The sequence below is a fragment of the Salvelinus namaycush genome, chromosome 20 (genome assembly GCF_016432855.1).
Source record: "Salvelinus namaycush isolate Seneca chromosome 20, SaNama_1.0, whole genome shotgun sequence".
NCBI classification, from domain to species: Eukaryota; Metazoa; Chordata; class Actinopteri; order Salmoniformes; family Salmonidae; genus Salvelinus; species Salvelinus namaycush.
The window spans coordinates 13,852,335-13,874,348 of record NC_052326.1 but is presented as its reverse complement, the minus strand read 5'-3'; the positions used below and the strand labels follow the sequence as shown (position 1 = coordinate 13,874,348).

Genomic DNA, 22,014 nt, shown 5'->3' with positions numbered 1-22,014 from the left:
CGGTCGGACATATTAGCATTAGTCCTCCATAGGAATGAATGGAATTCTACAGTATTTCATTTTACATGTCTCAAAATTACATGTATTTAAGTATTTTTTGTTGTTTTAGTTGGGACTGTAATACTCACTCTTAATAAAGGACATTTGAAAAAAATATATATATTCATGTTTTATTTTTATGTTTAACTCACATAATATAATTTAAGCGTATGCATTAAGGTGTCTAATAGAATACACGTGGAAAAAAACACATTTAGACAATAATAAATGCATTTCTATACCTTCCAAAATATTTGTTTACGCCGGTGGGGTAGTGCCAAGATGGAGGCGAGTTGGCTTCAAAATAGTGCCTTAGAAAGTCATCTAGTGTGTATATAAATAATTGGTTTATATACATCATTGGTTGACTGGTTGGTTTGAAAGCTATCGCGAGAAATGGAAGGGGTATTTTTTTATGACATTTGAGCATAATCTTCCTTTTGCTGTAGCCAGAAATACTTTATGCAGCCTACAACAAGCATATTAATTATATTTCATAGTCTTCATACAGTAGCAAAATGGCCAAGGTAGAACTCACACCGCTGAGACCCTGGGACGATTTCTTCCCAGGTTCTGACCGATTTGCTAAACCAGACGTGAGAGACTTACCTAAATGGAACAACAGGGTTGTCAACAACTTGCTTTACTATCAGACGAACTATTTGGCGATGGCTGTCATGGTTTTCCTTATTGTGGGGTAAGTAGCATGAGACGCTTTCCACAATTTCTATCGACAACATAAAATATCTGGAAATCTGCTTTACAGTAGGCCACCATTACCTAGTCTCTTCATCTATGTTAACTCTAGCCATCACCTTAACTGTTGTGTTGACGTCTATAAAAGCTGCAATCTGGGATTCGTTTTTGAGCAAAATGACAGCCCCGCCACTTGTTTTGGTATAGAGGCCTACACTATTGGTGCTTCTTGTTTTTTGTTGTTGTGAACAATGGAGTACATGTTGGGTTATGATAGGGTAAAACAGTTGCGCTAAAAGTTGAGGCATACATTCTTAAAGAATAATTTTCAATGGGTAACCTATGACCAATGAACATATTCCCAGATCTAAGATTGTACTTTTAACTGATGCCAGCCTGAAATTAAAGTGTTGGGTATCATTTGTGAATTATGGGTGCAGAGACTCACTTTAAAGTCTAATCATAGGAGCTTCCTGCCATGTTCATTTCTACCAAAGCATATGTTGGCATTTTGTAATTTCTTACAATTCATCTGAATGAGCTTTCTCCTTCTATTGCCATGTCTGAAGGTTGGCAGCATGATACGGCTATATCTTGGCTAATGCCAAGGGAGACTGAGTGCATGATTGGTAAAACAAAGTCTCCAGACCTATTTTGGGCATAGAGGATGTGGACACGCTTCACAGGTTGAGAGACTTGTGTCTTGCATCCTCCTGAAACTGAAATGTAGTTAAGCTTTTCTGTTATGATGTTCACATTTAATTTCACAATCACTTTAGAAAATTGATATAAAGGCCTTGCTAGTGTCTCATTTCTTCATTTGTTTCTAGAATTGCTCAGATTTATGACATTGTCATTTCACAATTGGTGGAACATAGATGTAACCCGTCATGACTACATGACTAACAATTGATCACAAAAATGACTTAAGAGGAAGAGTTTCCACTTAAGAAATGTGGAGTTAGGGTTTCTAAAAATAGTCATATTTTGGCTAGACCTACTTGATTATGATGACACACTGTTGCTATGGTGGTCAGCTATTAAGCCCCTAATCCCTGCTCACTTATCAGCTGCTGTTCTAGATAACAGGAATATGAGATGAATAGAGCACAGAGAGTAAGCTGTCCTTAATAAAATAAATAAAAATAACCAGGGGTTGGGGAAAGCTCACCATTGGAGTCTGAAGATGTAACGTCAGAGAGTCGTATGATCTAAAACAACACTCTAGAATATAGTCTGAGACAAACTATTGGGAATTCTAACATCCCTAACATTGCTTCATAGGCTATGTCAAAACTACTTGCTGTTTAAAAGTTCCTCTCATCCTTCATTAGGCCATTTTTTTTTGCCAGTTATAGTAAATGTTACTGCTTTGTAATCTTTTGATGATGTAGATTCACTTCAGTAACACGTCACCATAATCTTTGAAATTGCTCTTATTGTGATTATTAATTAATAATGTTTTGTAGAAATACAAATTTTCATTAGAAAAATTGGAAGTCATGTTGATGTATTGACAGTCTTTCACCACTAGATGGTATCACTGACTACAATGTATGAAAGCTCAACTCTTCCACACTGTTCCAGCCAGTGTATGATCCTACCCGTTCATTATGTTGTGCTTCCCTGCAGGTTCCTGAACCCTATGGAGATGTTCATGGGCATGGCGGTGGTGTCGTTGGTCTTCCTGGGCTCAGTGTGGGCTGGAGAGAATAAGGCCATGATCAAGGACTTTAAGAGGCAGAACCCCACATTATTTGTCATGGCAGTGATGCTTGCCAGCTACTTCCTCATGTCTCTCTTCGATGGCGTCATGGTCTTCATATTTGGGATCACGTTTCCTCTTCTCTGTACGTTATTTTTGTATTAATTGTTTCTTTTAGCCTACACTTCATTATGTCATCACATTAGTTCTAGGCAGAGAGGTGTCATGCAAATTTAAGAGTATTAATCTGCATCTATTTCTTTGGATTTCAGTGATCTTTGCACATGCCTCATTTCGCCTTCGCAACATGAAGAATAAACTGGAGAATAAAATGGAGGGGGCGGGGCTAAAGAAGTCACCAATAGGTATTCTACTGGATGCACTGGGCCAGCAGGAAGAGAGTCTGCAAAAGATCCAAGAATTCCTGGAAGGAAAACTAAAGGAAGGATGAGAACTCCACACAGACACAGTCCCTGTGTTGTCGTAGGTCCCCTATCAGCCTCCTTGGCCTCTGACCGGATGGGAAAATATTCCTTTGCACACCCCCTTTTAACGTGCAGTCTCATTGCATGCAGTCAATGTTGAATAGGAATGATTGTAATACATCTCAGCTTGTTTGAAAACTTCAGCTAGAAACCGTATTGCCTATTGCACATGCAAGTGTATGTGTGTTTAGACTAGAGAACATAATTGCACATGCAAGTGTATGTGTGTTTAGACTAGAGAACATAATTGCACATGCAAGTGTATGTGTGTTTAGACTAGAGAGCATAATTGCACATGCAAGTGTATGTGTGTTTAGACTAGAGAGCATGTGTTGAAAACACGCGTTAGTTTAAACTCAGGATATTTATTACTCCACCCAAAACTTGTCAGGGCACTTTTTTTTTTTAAAGTAGTGATGTCTGCATCTCAATAGTTCACACGTGAGTCTTCCCCATTGAATGGATTTGTGTGTGTAGTTGGGCAAGTGTTTCCAAACCCTATATGCAATATTTATACAACTTATTTATATTTTGTGACTTTTGTAAATATAAGGAGTGAAAATATTGTGGCGCTAAAAGCAAAACTGTGACCGGACTGATTGAGGTCACTTGGATTGAAAAATAAACAGAACTATGTTTATTGTTCCATAGATGAATTCACAATTTATCTCGCAAATTAAGCAGTAGGGAATTAGCTTTTAAAGTGCTGTGCATTCTCCCTTTTATTGATGCAAACATTGCAATGTGAAAATGCTGATTTGTGGAGAGTAGAACTTTACTACCTGTACTTTGCTACTAAGCTTTACTACCTTTCTTATTGGTCTCAGTCCTCAGAAGATCTGGAGGTGTTTAATCTATGCTTAATTATTTTCAATTAAGAGGAACAACTGACCAGCTTGGCTATGAAGGAGAAATTGTGAAATCACTGTAAATTATTAGTTGTGAATTTTTGTTTTCAACAAGTGTTAAATAAATACAGTACCAGTCAAGTTTGGACACACCTACTCATTCAAGGGTTTTTCTGTGTTTTTACTATTTTCTACATTGTAGAATAATAGTGAAGACATCAAAACTATGAAATAACACAATCATGTAGTAACCAAAAAAGTGTTAAATCAAAATATAGTTTAGATTTTAGATTCTTCAAAGTAGCCACCCTTTGCCTTGATGACGGCTTTGCACACTCTTGGCATTCTCTCGGCATTCTCTCAACCAGCTACACCTGGAATGCTTTTCCAACAGTCTTGAAGGAGTTCCCACATATGCTGAGCACTTGTTGGCTGCTTTTCCTTAACTCTGCGGTCCAACTCATCCCAAACCATCTCAATTGGGTTGAGGTCCGGTGATTGTGGAGGCCAGGTCTCCTTGGTCAAATAGCCTTTACACTGCCTGGAGGTGTGTTTTGGGTCATTGTCCTGTTGAAAAACAAATGATAGTCCCACTAAGCCTAAACCACATGGGATGGCGTATTGCTGCAGAATGCTGTGGTCGCCATGCTGGTTAAGTGTGCCTTGAATTCTAAATAAATCACGACAGTGTCACCAGCAAAGCACCATCACACCACCTCCATGCTTTACGGTGGGAATCACACATGCGGAGATCATCCGTTCACCTACACTACGTCTCATAAAGACACGGCGGTTGGAATAGAAAATCTCACATTTGGACTCATCAGACCAAAGGACAGATTTCCACCGGTCTAATGTCCATTGCTCGTGTTTCTTGGCCCAAGCAAGTCTCATCTTCTTATTGGTGTCCTTTAGTAGTGGTTTCTTTGCAGCAATTCGACCATGAAGGCCTGGTTCACGTAGTCTCCTCTGAACAGTTGATGTTGAGATATGTCTGTTACTTGAACTCTGTGAAGAATTTATTTAGGCTGCAATTTCTGAGGCTGGTAACTCTAATGAATTTATCCTCTTTTCTGGATTGACTGACCTTCATGTTTTCAAGTAATGGTGGACTGTCATTTCTCTTTGCTTGTTTGAGCTGTTCTTGCCATAATATGGACTTGGTCTTTTACCAAATAGGGCTATCTTTTGTATACCACCCCTACCTTGTCACAACACAACTGATTGGCTCAAACGCATTAGGAAGAAAATAAAATTCTGCAAATTAACTTTTAACAAGGCACACCTGTTAATTGAAACGCATTCCAGGTGACAACCTCGTGAAGCTGGTTGACAGAATGCCAAGAGTGTGCGAAGCTGTCATCAAGGCAAAGGGTGGCTACTTTGAAGAATCTCAAATGTAAAATATATTTTGATTTAACACTTTTTTTGCTTACTACATGATTCTATGTGTTATTTCATAGTTTTGATGTCTTCTATTATTCTACAATGTAGAAAATTGTAAAAATAAAGAAAAACCCTTGAATGAGTAGGTGAGTCCAAACTTTTGACTTGTACTGAATATGTTTCAAGCAGAAAATCATAGTTCCTGTGCCCAAGAACGCCAAGGTAACCTGTCTAAATCGCCCCGTAGCACTCACATCTGTAGCCATTAAATGCTTATGGTGTTTTTTTCTCACTGAATTCAAAGGTTTATTTAATAACAACATGGGAAAAAAAGTAACCTGACATTCTACGCTAATAAAAGGACCAAACAAAAGAACCAAGCCAATTGTGTCCTAATAAACTATATGAGAGATATTCAATATTGTGAATTTCATAATCAAATGACCTTTGAACAAGCGTTTGATTTAGAACTTCAAAGGAATGTGGGATCCTAACCTATGTCCCATCAGCATTCACTCAGCGCCTCACCCTGTTTTATCTCCACAGTACCTCCAGGGTGATGGATGGCCTAACTTTTACCTTCTCTCCACTTGTCCCAATGCTAATCAATAGGCTGCAGTAGATTATAGGGAAGAGCAGAATACTGCACAGTCAGTGACAGAGTGGATTCATCTGCAGTCACTCAACGCCAAACCTTCTCTGGATTGCTGTGTCAGCTACTTTGGCCTCTCATAGGCTCACATTGGAAATTCATTTCAAATCATGAAGTGATCATTCTATTGCACTTACAAGCCTTGGAGAGAAAGTTTTATGATTTACATAACAACGGTGTCTTTTTTTAAGGGTGTGTGCGTGAGAGCGATGGAGAGAGAGAGAAAGATAGACAGCAGGAACTGATGGCCTGGGTGTACTCGGGTGCAGTGTTTTAAGTGTGAGTGGTAGAGAGAGTTCAGCTGCAAGGCCTTATCGGTCCTCTCAGAGAACTGCACAAGTGTGATTTATGTCTCCTCCTGCGCCACTTTTCTTTCATGCAGACAACATTGAGCAACCTGGGAGCACACGAACACACAAGCCCCAGCGGCAGTAAACTCAAGTAAAGTCTCAGAGCAGAGAACACGGTGGAGGCTCTTGTTCTCTCCCCTCCAGCTTTTGTGCTGATTTACACAAACATGTCTGTTGTGTGAAGCAGCTGGTCCAACGGGCATGTGTTTGGTGTATTGCCTCCTGATCTGAACAGATGTTTAGTGAGGCTTTAAGAACATACGTGTTACTCTGGCAAGGAGCCCGGTGAGGAAACATCCAATGTGCTGCCGAGACTCTCCCCAAAACATACGCATCTATGCTGTAGTGTGTTTAGAATATTTTGAACAGGGATTCAAAAAAGTATTTCCTAACTAGCCCTTACTGGCAGACCATGACCAGTGTAATCCTCCCTATCAGGCTTTTTAACTTTGCTGTGTGAATGCATTTGACCACAGTTTGCTGACAGCACATGTAGTTTTGTATTTAGCATTTTTTGGGCTGTTGTGTTCTCATGTGCTGTTATGGGTTTGGGGATGACATCTGTCTCTTGTCTTTGTTGGAACAAGTCAGTCACTGGGCATGAAATGGAGTAATTCAGCATAATGCAACATTCATGAAGTCAGCTCATCCCGGCTCACGTCAACACTGTCAGCTGGCTGTGCATGCCTTAATCCATCATGCCATCAGAACCCTGTATCAGTCGGTCATATGCCGCATGAGACCACTTTAACCTGCAGTGCTATGAGACATCTACCCTATATTACTGTTTCTTCATGATCTCACAAACAATAACCCCCCCCAGTTTAGGTACAGAACACTGATCCAGCTAACCCCTCAACTACAGGTCAGGAATATTGCTCCCTGAGCAGAAGTAAGACCTGCTGCCCTGAGGCGTGATGACCCATTATCATCCGGATTGACAGCTGCTTTACCCTGAGCAGGGTAAGCAGCAGGCAGGGTCTAGCTAACCACATGTCTGCACTTGATATCAGGGGAGTGTCTTTGTGGTCTATAGACACATACAGGAGCCCATTGTTTATGTAGTCTTGTGTCAGCTGGAACAGCCGTCGTGATATTCCGGTGCAGCTGTTGTCCAGGGAGGAGGTGGAGAGGGACTGGGGAAGACAGCTGTTGTCCAGGGAGGAGGTGGAGAGAGACTGGAGAAGACAGCTGTTGTCCAGGGAGGAGGTGCAGAGGGACTGGGGAAGACAGCTGTTGTCCAGGGAGGAGGTGGAGAGAGACTGGGGAAGACAGCTGTTGTCCAGGGAGGAGGTGGAGAGAGACTGGGGAAGACAGCTGTTGTCCAGGGAGGAGGTAGAGAGAGACTGGGGAAGACAGCTGTTGTCCAGGGAGGAGGTAGAGAGAGACTGGGGAAGACAGCTGTTGTCCAGGGAGGAGGTGGAGAGAGACTGGGGAAGACAGCTGTTGTCCAGGGAGGAGGTGGAGAGACTGGGGAAGACAGCTGTTGTCCAGGGAGGTGGAGAGAGACTGGGGAAGACAGCTGCAAAAGTATGTCTCTCTCACGCTCTGTCTTGGGTAAACTCAAGGACCTGGAACCCTCCGAAACCTCCCCAGAGTTCAGTGGCGTTAAGAGCCATAACACTCCAAGGAGGGATACACAAAGCAAGCTGGTGAACTGTAGCCTCAATAGTAGGGTCAACAGTGGTGGAATGGTAGCAGGATATACTTGAAGTGCTGAGAAATGTGTGCTGGCTGACTGAGGAGGGAGGAAAAAGGTGAAGGGTCACATTCTGCTCCATGTTTTGTTCCAGAATCACACTAACTACATGGACAGAGTTTTGACTAGTAAGTGAAGTGAAACGTTGCAAAATGTAGATAGAAATCTAATGAATAGAGCAGACTCCTTTCCCTATTCAGCATGACCATTATATATGTACTTCTGCATTTCTTTTTGAATGTTCTTCAATGTTGTACCCTTATGAACAGGCCCAGGTTTAGAGCAGTTTACTCTAGCTTGTCATAGATGGGAAGGGCAGTGGGTGTCAGCCTTTAAACAAACTGGTTTGTCTGGTTTACAACTTATGCAGACACATAACCAGCGACTACACAGTGGTCAGAAAATGGAGCTAAAGCAGCCTAATTGAGTCTTAAATTCTGAGGCTAGCAACAGTTGTTAACAGCTATGACAGGTTATACTCTGCTACTCTGATATACTCGTTGTCACATTGTCATATTTCACCCCAATAAGTTGCCACTAGCAAGTGCAGGGGGATAGATATACACTGTGTACAAAACATTAAGGACACCTCTTTCCATGAGACTGACCAGGTGAATCCAGATGAAAGCTATGATCCCTTATTGATGTGACTTGTTAAATCAGCTTCAAATCAGTGTAGATGAAGGGGAGGAGACAGGTTAAAGATTTTTAAGCCTTGTGACAATTGAGACATGGAGTACGTGTGCCATTCAGAGGGTGACATAAGTGTAAGAGCCGTTTGAAAAGACTGCCTGAGATTTCCGTCTGTTTTGGTGGGATGGTGTTATGGCCTGCCTGGTGACCTCACCAGTCGGTAAATTAGTTAATAGGCCAATAAAAAAAGTTCCAAACCTCTGCCAATAACTGTTAGTTTTTGGTTTTCCCCTCCCCACTCAGAGCACTCCCAGACAGTCCTAGAAAAATTCTTACATGAGAAATTACTCTTTGATAAAAAGCTATTTTTGTTTCTTTTTGACCATTTTAATTAAAAACAAATCACAGTAAGGTACTTAATTGTTACCCAGAAATGATTTGATATAAAACAGCTGCATTGGAACTTTAAAAATAATCATATTATTGTCCTGAGCTCTAAATTCATAATTTTAAGTAAAAAAAGCATTCTTTACGGTAAAACCCAATGAACTAATTACATTGGCTGAACGGAGACGATTTAATTTAAGTGCTTGATTAAATGGATCTGGATTTAAATCCTCTTTTACTGAATCAGTTACTGGAGATTTGTTATTTTCAGTTATAACGGTGTTTCTCATGACACATAATAGCAACCATTTTAGAGAGTAAAACATGAATGAACTGAGGATATAGTTCAAAATGTATGTTTTAATTCAAATGCATTTCAATTATACAAATAACTAAGAACCAGCTTAATATTTGATTGTTTACTATATATTACATGCTTCTTAAAATACAAAAAAAAATGCTCTAAAAACAGACAGAACCATACAATCTATTTACATTATCAACAGGTACATACAAATTCCTTCTTGAGAGGAATGGAGAGCACCAGTCCATTCCAGCATGGGATGCAGTAAGCATAAAAAAAAATAATCTTGTATAGACAAAATTAAGCCCTGTAATAGACTTAGGATTAACATCACAGTCATTGATAAAGTGTTAACATGGTCTTTGAAGGTATAAAAGCCGACACGGTTGAGTCTTTAATGGTTAGACTGAAGCGTTTGGAAGTAAAGATGATAAAATTGCTGAGAATGAGAGAGGTCCAAATACTTGTAAATGGCTGGTGCAAAAAGACTGACCAACAAAGAATAGCAAAGGGCTGTACATAGCTACAAACAATGCTACCATAGAATGGGCTCTGGAAACTGGTAGAGACTGGAGAATGTTTCAGCAGGTCACCATTGGTAGGCATCCTTACACTCAAAATCCAATTTCCATCCTTAATTTCAACATGTCATTGTTTGAAAGATCCTTCATTGTAATGGTGAGCATACAGCTTCCCCATATATTGGTCACGCAGGACAAGTCATGTTCATTGTCCTCCATCCTCCTACTGTCATCCCAGCCCCTCAGACTAATCCAACCAGCCACAACACCAAGTGCAACTCAGTGCGCAACAAGTGCCAACACACAAAATCTAGCAATCCAGAACATTCAGATCAGGTGACCGTGTTGTAATTCTGCTTTCAGAGACTATGACTGTATGCAGGTAGACCCACTTTAGCAATTCCGTGTAGGAGAACTCAAATCAGCTGTACATCTACTTTAGGTCATTCCCTGTGTGAATTCCATAGTGTTGTTATTTGATTCTTTGGGTCCCTTCTTCCATCCAGAAAAACAGCTAAGTGCAGTCCAAGGCACATGAAAGTGTCACAAAGTGGAAGTTGAGACAGTTCATGATGGGTCTTACCGCTAGACTATAGTTCCAGGTTTGGAGGAGCCCTCGTGCCAGTAAAGTCGCGGGTCGTCTGGATCCAAGCTGCAGTTTGTTTGGCTGCCGATATACGGATCGGTTTGGCTGCCGATATACGGATCGGTTTGGCTGCCGATGAATGGATCGGTTTGGCTGCCGATGAATGGATCGGTTTGGCTGCCGATGAATGGATCGGTTTGGCTGCCGATGAATGGATCGGTTTGGCTGCCGATGAATGGATCGGTTTGGCTGCCGATGAATGGATCGGTTTGGCTGCCGATGAATGGATCGGTTTGGCTGCCGATGAATGGATCGGTTTGGTTCACATCTACATAGGATCTGCAACACATACAGGATACAAAACAGGTTAGGCTAAAAATAAACAAAGCTGGTAACACAATCCAAGCAAATAGACATTTCTCACTGGTGGAAAGTAATTTGAATAATTTAACCCTGGGATGTTGATTGGTTGGGATACAGTGCTAGAGAAATGAAAATGGACAATTCTATGCCGGTTTGAAAATGCCAAAATGTGTTTGTGTGTTTGACCCAGGATTAAACTTTTCTCACACCTAAAAACAAAGCAGATGCACAGAACAACAAGCATGAAACACACAGCATTCAGATGTCCAATAGGCAGGGTCACATTTTCTTCCACATATACCACCACTTCCAGAGCTGCTACCCCACCACCACCAACAGTGGACACCACCATGAGTAAAGAGTAGAAGAACTGCCACGTACAAAATGAGTCCCCACCAACACCATAGCATCTTTGTGGGTAGTTTGTTTTTTCTCTCACCCTTTCTTTAGTGCGGTGCCTTTGATTAGGCGGTTTCATTTCGCTGGTCAGAACTCAGTACCATGATAGGCACCAGCGTCATACATCTCTAATGACCCTGGAGCCCATGCTGGCCCCGGCTCCAGTCTACCACAGCGCCTCCACTCATACTCTGCTGGGGGACATCTGTGCACGAGAGGGTCAAGGATGAGTGATAGCAATAACGGAGAGGGAGGAGGCAGCTTAAGTGGTGTATGTATGCCTTTGCACACCCCATAAGAGAAATGTGACCGCTGGATGACAATTGGAACTAGTATGGCAGCTGAAAGAGATGGCAGATGTAAAAAACAATCCTAAAAGCCATGCAGTTACCAAAGAGCGAGAGACAGAGAAAGAGAGAGCGAGAGAGACGGCTCAAACAAACAGCTTTGATACGCATTGAAAAAGAGAAGTCCAAGGTACAGACCAGGACGTTTTTAGCTCACTTAAAAAAGAAAAACAAGCAAGCAATGAAGTCACGCTGAGGGCAGACTGATAAGCAAAACCAGACAGGCCTGGTAGCTGGTTACTTACTACCATCATGGGCTACACTTAGCAAAGGAGACTTTACTAAGTATCTGGCTTCTGGAGCTGTGGGGCTGCTGCATGGGGACTAGAGCCCTGGCCTACCAGCCCTGGGCCCAGCCGGAGCCCACAGCGAGGGGAGGAGGAAGAGAAGGGGGAGGGGAGGAAGGAGGAAGCAGAGGAAGAGCTGGCAGGGACAAAGCCACAGCATCTCTGGCCATCAGGGCTGTACCAGGAACCCTTAGAGTGCTGGGAGGAGGAGGAAGAGGAGCCGTATCTATGAAGAGAGCGGTCCAGTGGACAGTTAAAGCAGGAGAGGAACCACCATTCGTAATCCCAGTAAGAGGAAGAGCTGACCATTGGCTGCACAGACAGACGTTATATGCTATAATCCAATCCAAGCAGTCATGCTAATTGGCTTGTGACTGAGGGAGCACCAACTATCAAAGAGTATTGTAAACGTCTGGGACATATCATGGTCAGTAAGGGAGCTTAATGTCAGCCACACAGGCCACAATGGTGTGTGACTGATAAACCAAATAGCAGCTTAATATTTTCCAGCAAGCATCTATTCACCATAATGACACAGTATTGATTCTTAGGGCCATGGTTAAGTAGGATCAGGGAGATCTAATTAAGTAAGAAGCTGAAATGGGGCCAGGAGCTCACCTGCTGTAAGCGGGGTGGTGAGCTGTGCCGTAATGTGCTGTGCCATAGGAGGGGTAATGCTGCTGCACGGGCAGGGGCACGTCGTACTCTACCATACCGCCACCCAGGTGACCGGGCCGGCCTCCTGCTGTAGAGGACTGATGAGACGAGACTGGAACAGAAACAGGAAGAAAGTAAAGTTAGAACAGGATGACATAGCTCTAAGATATAGAGCGCTAACGAGAGACTGAAAGTTAGCGTTTGTCAACATGCACGAACGCAGAGTTGGCGGAGGAGTGGGCGAGTTGCGCCGCTCATACAAGTGAAACAAAATAATTGCCTTTGAATAACAGACTGGATGCGAGTGATGTGAGAGGAGAGACTTTGGCATGCTGTCTGTACCTGAGGAGTAGGACATGGTCCTGCAGTAGGGAGCTGGCATGGTCTGGTAGCCCAGGCTCTGATGGGAACCCCTCTGATTGTAGTCATAGGCCTGTGGCTGCTTGTGGCTTGCGTTGCGGTGATACCAGCCTCTCAGGTGCTCCTCCACCAGCGCCTTCTGGATGTTCCTGGTCACGTGTTCCATTCTGGGCGGAGCGTGGCGGTTCCTGGGCGGCCTCAGCGTGGCGTAGGGGTTCTGGGCCATACTGTCCGTCTCGTCATCACCATAGCGACTGCTGTACGCATCATGTCCGTGGTAGGCCGGCGCTGCGTTGTAGGAGGGGTGGACGTTGTAGTGACCCTCCAACTCGTTGTGGTACATGTAGACGCCGTTAGAGTAGGGCTCTGGCTCTGGATAGCCCGTCACGTAGTAGGCCGTGGTGGTGGGTCGCGGTGCCCGGGGGGGCTGGTATGTGTTGTAGCGGGCGTCAGTCTGTGCCAGGTTGGGCATGCTGCCCGAGTTGGCATAGACGTTGCCCTTCCTGCCCCGCCGTCGGTCCCTGGGGCGGTGGGTATGGTTCCCGGGCACCGTGTACTCCACGCTGGACTGGCTGGTGTAGGATGAGCCATCGTCCAGGAACTCCGTGCTGTTGCTGCGGCGAGCCAAGACGGACGCGGGTGCCGGGGGCGCAGTCTCAACCAGGAACTGAGACTGGGACTCCAGACTGCCACTCCGCTGACGGAAATGCTGAGGGCCGTCCTCCGACCTGGGAATAAACAACATTCGAATAGGATCCTCAGGTCCTTTTCATATCAAATAAATATGGAAAACTGTGTCACATCGGGTTACAATACGTTGTACAGAGAACAACACTCTAGACAGGAGGTTAGTCTAATTGGGGCTCATGGCTGGTGCTGAGACAGATGTGGTGAACATCAGGAGGCAGCTGTGTATGCGAGGCGTGTATTGGGACATGGATGCCTGGCCTACCTGATCTGGGTACTGCTGTAGGCGTTGCGGGTGAGGAGTGGAGTAGGAGGCATGCTGCGTGCGTCACGCGGCTGTCTGGAGGCAGGCTTGTAAGGGCTGATGTGGCTCGATAAGGCGTCCGCGTGACTGTAGTGGAACGGTTCCCGGACTTCGCCATCATTTAATCTAAAGCACATAAAAACAATGCTTTTTCACACACTTGACTTCCTCAGGGTGAAGCTTTTATCGTGGTAACACAACCTCTGCGTCTCTACTCAAAACAACGTGCCGCGTTCTCATTCAAAACTTTCCCCTGGGTGACAGTCATTTCATAGCTCATTGATCTTTCTCTTCATGGAACGGTAAACAAATAACATTACAAAAACGGTAGCTGTATGAAACCTACATGAACCACTGAATTCTGCTCTCCTCTCCCAACAGCATATCATCCATGTCATTTGGTAAATGTTCACACAATGAGCAAATGCATTCAAATTCTGAACGTTTCCAGAGAAGCTTTCTGGTCCCAGACTGCTTTTTTCCCCCCTCCTTGGGATTGTGGTCTGTTCCTTAGCAGGCAGAGACATGCTTACTGCCGTCTATTTTTAAACGTGGAGCGCGTTTGGATTGATAAGAGGAGATTGTGGGGGCAGTAGGAGAGAAGGAGGCGGCTGGTAGGAATGCAGGCGGCCCTCCCTAGTTCTCCTGTACAGGTTTATACTGGCTGCTGCTATGGCTTTCTGGGCCCCAAGAATAACTGCAACACAGAGACTGGATAACAAAACAGCCCAGAGCCAGTAGGGCTGAAGCCACTAGCCAGGCCCGTGCCAAGTAAGCCTACCTGCTGTTGGTGCCGAGGTCCTGGAGCTGGTTGTGAGCTGAGGCCCGTCGATCAGACTGGTAGTGGAGACTGAGGGTGTCTGAGTGGTGGGGCCGGGGAGAATACTGCACCGAGCGGGACCGTTGCCTCTGGTCTCCCAGATCCTCATCTTAAACACACAGGGGAAGGAACTGTCATTGTCATGGTCTGCTAAGAGCTATGGGGGATGATACAGAGGTTTAGCTAATGTATGCATGCATGCATGTATGTATGTATGCATGAATGAATGATATAACCTCCGCAGCACTCACCATCGTCCAGAGTAAGGCTGTCGGACAGGGAGCTGAGTTCGGCGGGGTTCACATCATCTGAGAAAAGGGGAGAGACTAAGGCTTTAGACGTGCTTGTTTTGGGCTTTTCATTAGAAGCCATTAAATAAACAAATCCACATCTGATAAAAATCCATCACCTGACGTCTAGTTCCTTTCCGACTAATACAGACAAGGTGCTGATGGCAGGATTTCTGATCTCTTTGACTCCTCTGTAAGCTACACTCAATATAAACCATGTTATCACTGTGACAGTTTGTGATGTCTGCCGGCTGATATGGCATGGTGTAGGCTACCTGCTATGATTATTGATGCTCTCTGGGTGGGCTTCTTGCCCGTCTTGACCCTGTATTCGTTAATCTCCTCCTCAATCTCATGCAGCTTCCTCATGGCGTCCAGGCAGTTCCTCCTCCTCTTCTTCTTCACTGTCTTACAGAGCTCAGCCTCGTTGGCCAGTTTCTTCGCCGCCTCCATGATCTTCTGCTGCAGGGCAAACCTGCTCTCCAGGTTCCTCAGGTGGGGATCCTGCCGGACAACACACAGTACAAACTGAATTTTACACACAGACGTGCAGAACAAAGACTAAATATATGATTATAATATTTCACTACAATGTCAATCAAGCCTAAGATTTATTAGCTAAAACTTATGACAGCCAGCACTCCCATCCTGTGACTGCCACACTAACCGCGTCATAGGGGAAGAGGTCGTCCAGTTTGAAGGCTGTCCCCATGCGCCGACGGACCACGGGGGGCTTCTCACCCGAGGCTAGAGGGTACTCTTTAGGCAGACTGCCTGTCAGCTCCTGGAGGAACAAAACAAAAAAAAAAAACAGAACATATCAGCTGGGATATAATCTACTTGAAATCATGAAAGACCTTGAGAATGCTAAAGATGCTTACAGCTTCACGCAGGCATATCTTCTTGAGCTCCTCCAGTTTCTGAGTTAGAGTATCCTGCAGATCCTTCCGTTTCTTCTTCAGGTCAGCAATCTTTTCCTTCTTCTGTTCCTCGCTCACCTCAGAGTCTGCTGATCCTGCAACAGGCAGGCATTATATTTAGACCATGATGACCACTTAATTTCATCAAATCTAATCATCATTTGTCTTAAATGGGAGTCTATAAGACATATGTCCATCCAGCGTAGTTCATTGTTAGCTTATTGTCTACCTGCTGAGATGAGGGATCCGTTGCTGGCCATGATGAGCTGGTCTTTACTCTCTAAGCTGGACAGCTTACTGATCCTGGGCGCTCTGATCTCGGTCAGGTCCATGGTGATGTCATTCAAACTTCTGGCTGTGGCAACTTTGGACTGGAGAGAGAGACAAGGAGAGAAGATAAAGTCAGTATTTCATCTTAATGACTGTGCAGTGCGATGAGAGACCCGTTTGCATGCTTCAGTTTAGGCTGGGAGCGGAGCTCGGTCTCTCTGTCATTAATCAGCCTCAGCACTATTCCTGGATGAGCACTGGTAGAAGCCCAATCTGCTTCTGGAAGGCAAATTTTTTTTTTGACTGCAGCCACACGTGCACTCATTCACCCCCTCGGAGCAAATCTCATCGCTCACACTCAACTTGGAAACGATAACAATGCACAACAACCTACTAAAATATGCACAATCTAAACAAACACATCCAAAAAGACCCTTCCGTTGATTCATCAAATAAAAACAGCAATGCAACTCAGCATTACTTCTAGAATCATATAGCCAAGCTTGGGCTAGTCTAACAATAGTACAATAAGATACTGGGGCAGAGACATGTTAGCAACCGGGAGGAGTAAAAGGTAAAGACAAGCCAGATGTGCATGGTGGAGTGGAGAGATGGTGTGTGGAGATAGATCCGATAGCGTGGTGAGGGTGATGAGGCCTTGAGATAAGGCTAGGAACAGCATAGAGCCTCCAGATGCAGGGGGGAGTGAAGAGAAGACACTCACTTTGCTCTGCTTCCTGTCCAAATAGAACTGGTGCTGACTGATGGCCATGACCCAGATGGTCTTAATCAGAGAGTGGCTGGCATACCACGAGTGGATGACCGATCCGGTCTGCCCGAATGTACGCCTGGACACTGTCCTTCTGTGGATTAACGGAGACAGATAGACACGCACATTTTTAAATCACTCATGTAACTGCTAGGAGTAATGTCATCTCTTTAATCCAGACTGGGAATACCTGGATCTCACGTGTAGATACACTTTTAATAACATGATATGATGGGTACTGATATCAGAATCATACACAAATCAGGGATTACAAAAACAATTCCTCGCATAAACTCACTCAGCATCCAAATTAAATCTCATGACTGGTTCTGTAATTCAATACATTCATGGCGGAGAGATAAAGCAACATTAGGTCGGTTTTGCACCAGTGATTTTTAATTACAGCCAAGCTGGCTAGCAGCACCATATTAAACCTGTGATCAAGCACTGAGGCTAGAAGTGCCGCAATGTCCCGAGAACACAGACGGCAGCAGTCCTTTACAGCAGGAAGGAAGGCCTTCATTTGTGACTAGCAGGTTGTTGTATTGGAGACAGCTCATTAACACTAGGCTCTGAAAAGGGCTCGAGGCAGCAGACAGACAACTAAGGCTTCGGATACCAGTTGTAACGTTTCCGAAAGGCTAGTATTGGAATATAAGGAGTGATTTCTGGGTCTAGTCCAGTAGGCACAAAACGTTTTGAGGCGCTTCAGCAACCTGTCCAATAACATTTTCCAGTTCAAAACATTTTTTGCCATGTCAGGCCCAACAGAACATGACCCAGGATCGATCGATGTATCCAGTATCGGTTTTCTCACCTGTGAGGGTCGTTCACCTCCACTGCAAATTTCTTCTCACGGAAATACAAATTATCGAGCTGCTTCCACTGAAACAACTGCAGACAGAGAAAAACAGGACACACCACTTAGTACATAGTATTCGGGACCATGCCTTGTTTGAGTGAGTGCAGACCTACAAAGAGATGTGGTTTGATACATCGCTGCATGAAAACAAACATTTACATCCTTATTCATTCCAAAGTGCTTGAGGTGTCCAATATGTGTACCATCGAAACACAAAGAAAATGCCACAAGCATGGATAAACACTCTTCGCTTTGTCCCAGACACACCAGCCTTTCTCTTGGCCCTTCCTCGTTAAATCCCAGTGAACTTGCAACATTAACAGCAGCAGCTGTGAACAGAGGACAGCCACTCAGTCAGGTGGAAGGTCAATTTAGTTACTACTCAGTAATGAAGCCAGTGCAGAGAGCAAGACTTGCCTAGCTGAAAACTAAGCCTCTCATTTCATTCTGCCTGAAGGGAGAGCGCTGACAACAGGGCAAGAAGGAGTGCACTTTAGTCAGGGTGAAACATCTGCTTACGGTGAAAACGGGATTTCTTTAGAGAGTTGGAGCTCTCATGTTATGTGAGAAACAGAAAATCCACCACTAACACCAGAATCCGGGGGTGTAGATTTATGACAGAGGGTCTAAATAAACATTCTCTACCAGGTACCGGCGAGCCAGGCAGACAGTCAGAGCTCTAAATAATAGAACACATTATCCTGGACTACAGCGGCATATGGGTAATATATCATAGACTACCTACAGTCCTCAGCGAGAAATCAAAATCATCTCACAAGAAGCCCAGCCCATGACACTGTACTATGTAGCATACCTCACAGTGTATATTGGCTATTCTTTCACTCCTCTCTGATCTGAAAACTGCTCTTAGTACTTTTTTAAATGATACCACAACAGCAACCTGAATTTTTTATTTTTAAAACAGGTTCTACATGTTGCCAGTATACTGTCAGTCTGGTGTAAAATGGTGGATTACACAGCACGTTAACATACAGTTACTAACAGGTAACCCAAAAAAACTGAATGACAACAAAATAACAACTGAATATATCCTAAACAACCTAGTCAGGTAAATGGGAACAAAATGGAAGGCTTACCAAAGCAGGTTTTAGTGCTTATTAAATCCCTGGTGAATTATCAGGGTGCTGTTGAACCCTCTGGATGTTTCCCACAGGGCTAGAGACTTCTTTGAACAATACGCTCTTGTCTGTTCTCAGGCAGCCAGAAAGGTGTTGGAAGAGTTTCAGCTGAGCAGGCTCCACCCCTCTCCCCCCACCTCCTCTGACATCACAAACACCTCACCCAGCTTGCACCTCTCTCTCTCAAATTCTCTCTGTGTTACTCACTCGATCACTCACTTCCTCTTCAGTCAAACCTGATGAACAGGTTGTGTACAGTGCACACAAAGGTATTCTACCTCATTTTCTGAGAACTGACCGTTGTTACCCTCTTTCAGTTTGCTTCAGTTCCGTTTATCCACACATCTCAGATTAGCCTTCTAGTCATACCTGACCCGTAGCACCTTCATTACCCTCTGTGATGTTGTTCTGTGTTCTATATACCTTGCCAACCCCTGTTGTTTGTAGTGCCATCAACTCCAGCCTCCCATCGCTCCCCCAAGGCAAATATGTCAGGAATCTACTACTTTGGTCTAATCATTAATAGCAGGCCCCTCCCTCACCTCGCTGTGAATACAGGACAGCGCTCGGTCAGTTCTTAGAACCGGGCCCTACCTGACAAGGAAGAATCTCTCATTACACCTCTAAAGCCAGTTACTTAAACCAGCAAACCAAACTACCACAAGGTATTGTTCAAAGAAAAAATGTAACACAAACTCTGCAACTGACAAAACAAATGCTGTAGCCAATAACATTTAGTATATTAGGTAGCAATGTTTCACAAGATAATAGTTCAGACTTCAAGACTTTAGCCCCCCCCCAAAAAGCAAAGAGGTAGTAGTTTATGATTTACAGACTATAAAGAGAAGCATCTCCAGAGAAGTAAAGTCATCCAGTTTCTCCATTGCTGCTCCAGATGATACTGCAAGCCTAGCCTAATCAATTAGATTCCTAGTCTCACCGTGGATTGGGAGCATGGTAATTACTGAACAATGAGAACCAGCAGCCTCCATACTTCCCACAGGCTCATCCCATTGTGGGGGACACCCCTCTTCAATTCACAAACCCCCTGGCCACTTAATACTCAATTAATAGTAGAGCACATTCAGAAAAGACACCGATAAGTCGTAACTAGGTCATTCAATAATTTCAACACACACATTTAATAGGTGCTCAAGTGTGGCCGATGGTAGTGACTGCCAAAATATGTAAAAAATGTGACACCTCAAACTCTGATTACAAGACCACACTGTCTAGACAGAGAACAGTCCAAGACAGTGCTGCTAACAGCCTTCAAACCAACACCAAAACTAAACACGAGGTGAAAATGGTGGAGAGACACCGTTCAGTCATCTGGAGTACAGAACAGTAGTTCCCCCATCTCGGTCTAATTTCAGTTGTTACACTTCTCATTAGAGGCTGAGCCCATGCCAAAATGCCTGTTGTCATAGATAGTCCCAGAACTTTCTGATCCAGACCCAACCCTGAACCCACAACAACCACCCCAGACCACCCCCCAGGGCTTTGTGACTTGACAGAGTCATTTCTGAGGATAAAAAAATAATGATTGTGTGTCAAAGGCCGTGACTCGCACACCTATGCAGGATGCGTACGGCCACACCCTTCTCATACCATGTCACATGGCACGCTGGCTGGTAACACGGAACATTTCCACCAGAAGCATAACGGGAGAGATTGCTACAGTCGACTAGACTCCACAAACACGCATTAAGGCTATGACTTTAACCCAATATATACTAGGGTGAAAGAAGTGTAAAAATGGCTTGTATATGGAATGGATTTGTATGGTCCACTGCCACAGCTGGCATTCGATTTTAACACCCTTTTAAATATTTGAGCAGTCTTTTACTGTTCCAAGACCAAAATGTATGGTCTGTCATATGATCATTACCGAAATAATTTCATCCTTACTGAGCTGTGCTTACATTGGTTGATCATATATCTGGACCTGCAAGTGATTGTTAATTTATTTATTATTTAAAAAAAACACATACAGAGAGAGACAGGGAGTGAAAAAGAGCTCATGAATGATTCAAGCCTGTATGAATCAAGCTGGGCTCTAAAAGCTCTCTACATCATGGATGCTTGCTCCTCCGACCATCTTAGAAATCACTTTTCATTTATAGTACAGCTTTTGTGTAAAATGTGGTGCTCTAGCATACATATGATTCTCCTGTATGGTCTTCAGTACTCTACCCATTCAAATGCAAACTTCCCTTCTTCCATAGTCGTGGTATGCTTGAACACGCAGTTCAATAGACAGACTATCAGAATGACATGTTGGCTACTATTGACATTTTGGGAGAACCCTTACTGGTCCTTTTAACCCCAGCAGGCATGGATAGAGAGTTGTGGTTCATCCCATTCATGACGTTGTGATGAAACTGACATCCATGAGGAGGAGGATAATGAGAGGTTAAGCTACAGTAACTCCTTTCAGCGCATATCACTGAACTCTGGGAGAACCTCAATTAAAAGCCTTTTCATCCCGATGCCCCAAGATTTCTCAGGGGACGAGTGGAGTGCAGAAGTGGGCTCCTTCTTCTGCAGCTCCCCCTCAGGCCCCTCCCAGCCTCCCAAGCGTCTCTCAGCCCCCCTGCCAAGGTGATTGTGTTTTATTACTTGATCAATTGTTTGCTCTCCAAGTGACAAAACACACACAATGACAGGCAGCTTTGCATAATGAGCGCGGCATGCTGGGAGAAGTGCAGAGGGGGGCTGCGCTGAATACAAAGGCCGCCAGCCTCAACAGGACGTACTATCAATATTATACCAGATGACAGGCCCTTCTAGAACAGCGGCTAGAGTTGTGTACTAAACAAAAAAAGCATGTAAAAATTTTAAAAGTCCACCCTTTCACCAGGGGATTGCTGAGGAGGAGTTTTGGCATGAATGCACCCTCCCTTTATGGTCAGTGGGTTGGGTTGGTCTGGGTGGAGCATGGTTCTCAGAGCAGAGCGCCCCTCACAGAGACAGCCCAGTCTGGCTTGGTGCCAGCTCCTCCAGCCCCAGAGCCCTGCCTGCCTGCTCCCCATGGCGCGCCATAATTACACCTTCCACTGGGAGGGCTGCTGGGAAAGGAGCTGCGATATGCTGGGTTTAATAAGTGGGACATGTCCATTAATGCCTTGGCATCCGCTGCAACAGCACATCCAGCTGTGTCAACAGGTGTCCACAACATGGCACAGATAAGACACATACTAGTAATGAAGCTGGCCGAGGAAAACACACAAGACAAAACGTGCATAG

At 44.2% G+C, this 22,014-nt stretch overlaps 2 protein-coding genes across 2 annotated transcripts in view; one reads left to right on the top strand and one right to left on the bottom strand.

Annotated features, from left to right (window-relative positions):
* Positions 1 to 433: 433 nt before the first annotated feature.
* Positions 434 to 3,925, top strand: LOC120065683 (PRA1 family protein 3-like). Its single transcript, XM_039016753.1, has 3 exons — positions 434 to 736; positions 2,368 to 2,585; positions 2,713 to 3,925. The coding sequence occupies exons 1-3, from the start codon at positions 558 to 560 to the stop codon at positions 2,889 to 2,891; spliced, it is 576 nt and encodes a 191-aa protein (XP_038872681.1). The 5' UTR covers positions 434 to 557; the 3' UTR covers positions 2,892 to 3,925.
* A 5,295-nt stretch (positions 3,926 to 9,220) lies between these two features.
* The window catches only part of LOC120065594 (FERM domain-containing protein 4B-like), a 34,028-nt gene continuing 21,234 nt past the window's right edge, over positions 9,221 to 22,014 (bottom strand). Inside the window, exons 10-21 of the mRNA XM_039016658.1 lie at positions 17,582 to 17,658; positions 16,720 to 16,858; positions 15,955 to 16,096; positions 15,687 to 15,820; positions 15,473 to 15,589; positions 15,081 to 15,309; positions 14,767 to 14,823; positions 14,477 to 14,624; positions 13,657 to 13,821; positions 12,687 to 13,432; positions 12,306 to 12,456; positions 9,221 to 10,630 (exon numbers count right to left, since the gene is read on the bottom strand). Coding sequence (XP_038872586.1) covers positions 10,291 to 10,630; positions 12,306 to 12,456; positions 12,687 to 13,432; positions 13,657 to 13,821; positions 14,477 to 14,624; positions 14,767 to 14,823; positions 15,081 to 15,309; positions 15,473 to 15,589; positions 15,687 to 15,820; positions 15,955 to 16,096; positions 16,720 to 16,858; positions 17,582 to 17,658 — 2,445 coding nt within the window. The 3' untranslated portion in view covers positions 9,221 to 10,290. The remainder of the gene's footprint in view (positions 10,631 to 12,305; positions 12,457 to 12,686; positions 13,433 to 13,656; positions 13,822 to 14,476; positions 14,625 to 14,766; positions 14,824 to 15,080; positions 15,310 to 15,472; positions 15,590 to 15,686; positions 15,821 to 15,954; positions 16,097 to 16,719; positions 16,859 to 17,581; positions 17,659 to 22,014) is intronic.

Bases quoted from the DNA above. Each gene is read 5' to 3' on its own strand.
- LOC120065683 (XM_039016753.1), top strand. From the start codon at position 558: ATGGCCAAGGTAGAACTCACACCGCTGAGACCCTGGGACGATTTCTTC. The intron at 737-2,367 runs GTAAGTAGCATG...GCTTCCCTGCAG, and splicing joins ATGGTTTTCCTTATTGTGGG to GTTCCTGAACCCTATGGAGA. The intron at 2,586-2,712 runs GTACGTTATTTT...TTTGGATTTCAG, and splicing joins GATCACGTTTCCTCTTCTCT to TGATCTTTGCACATGCCTCA.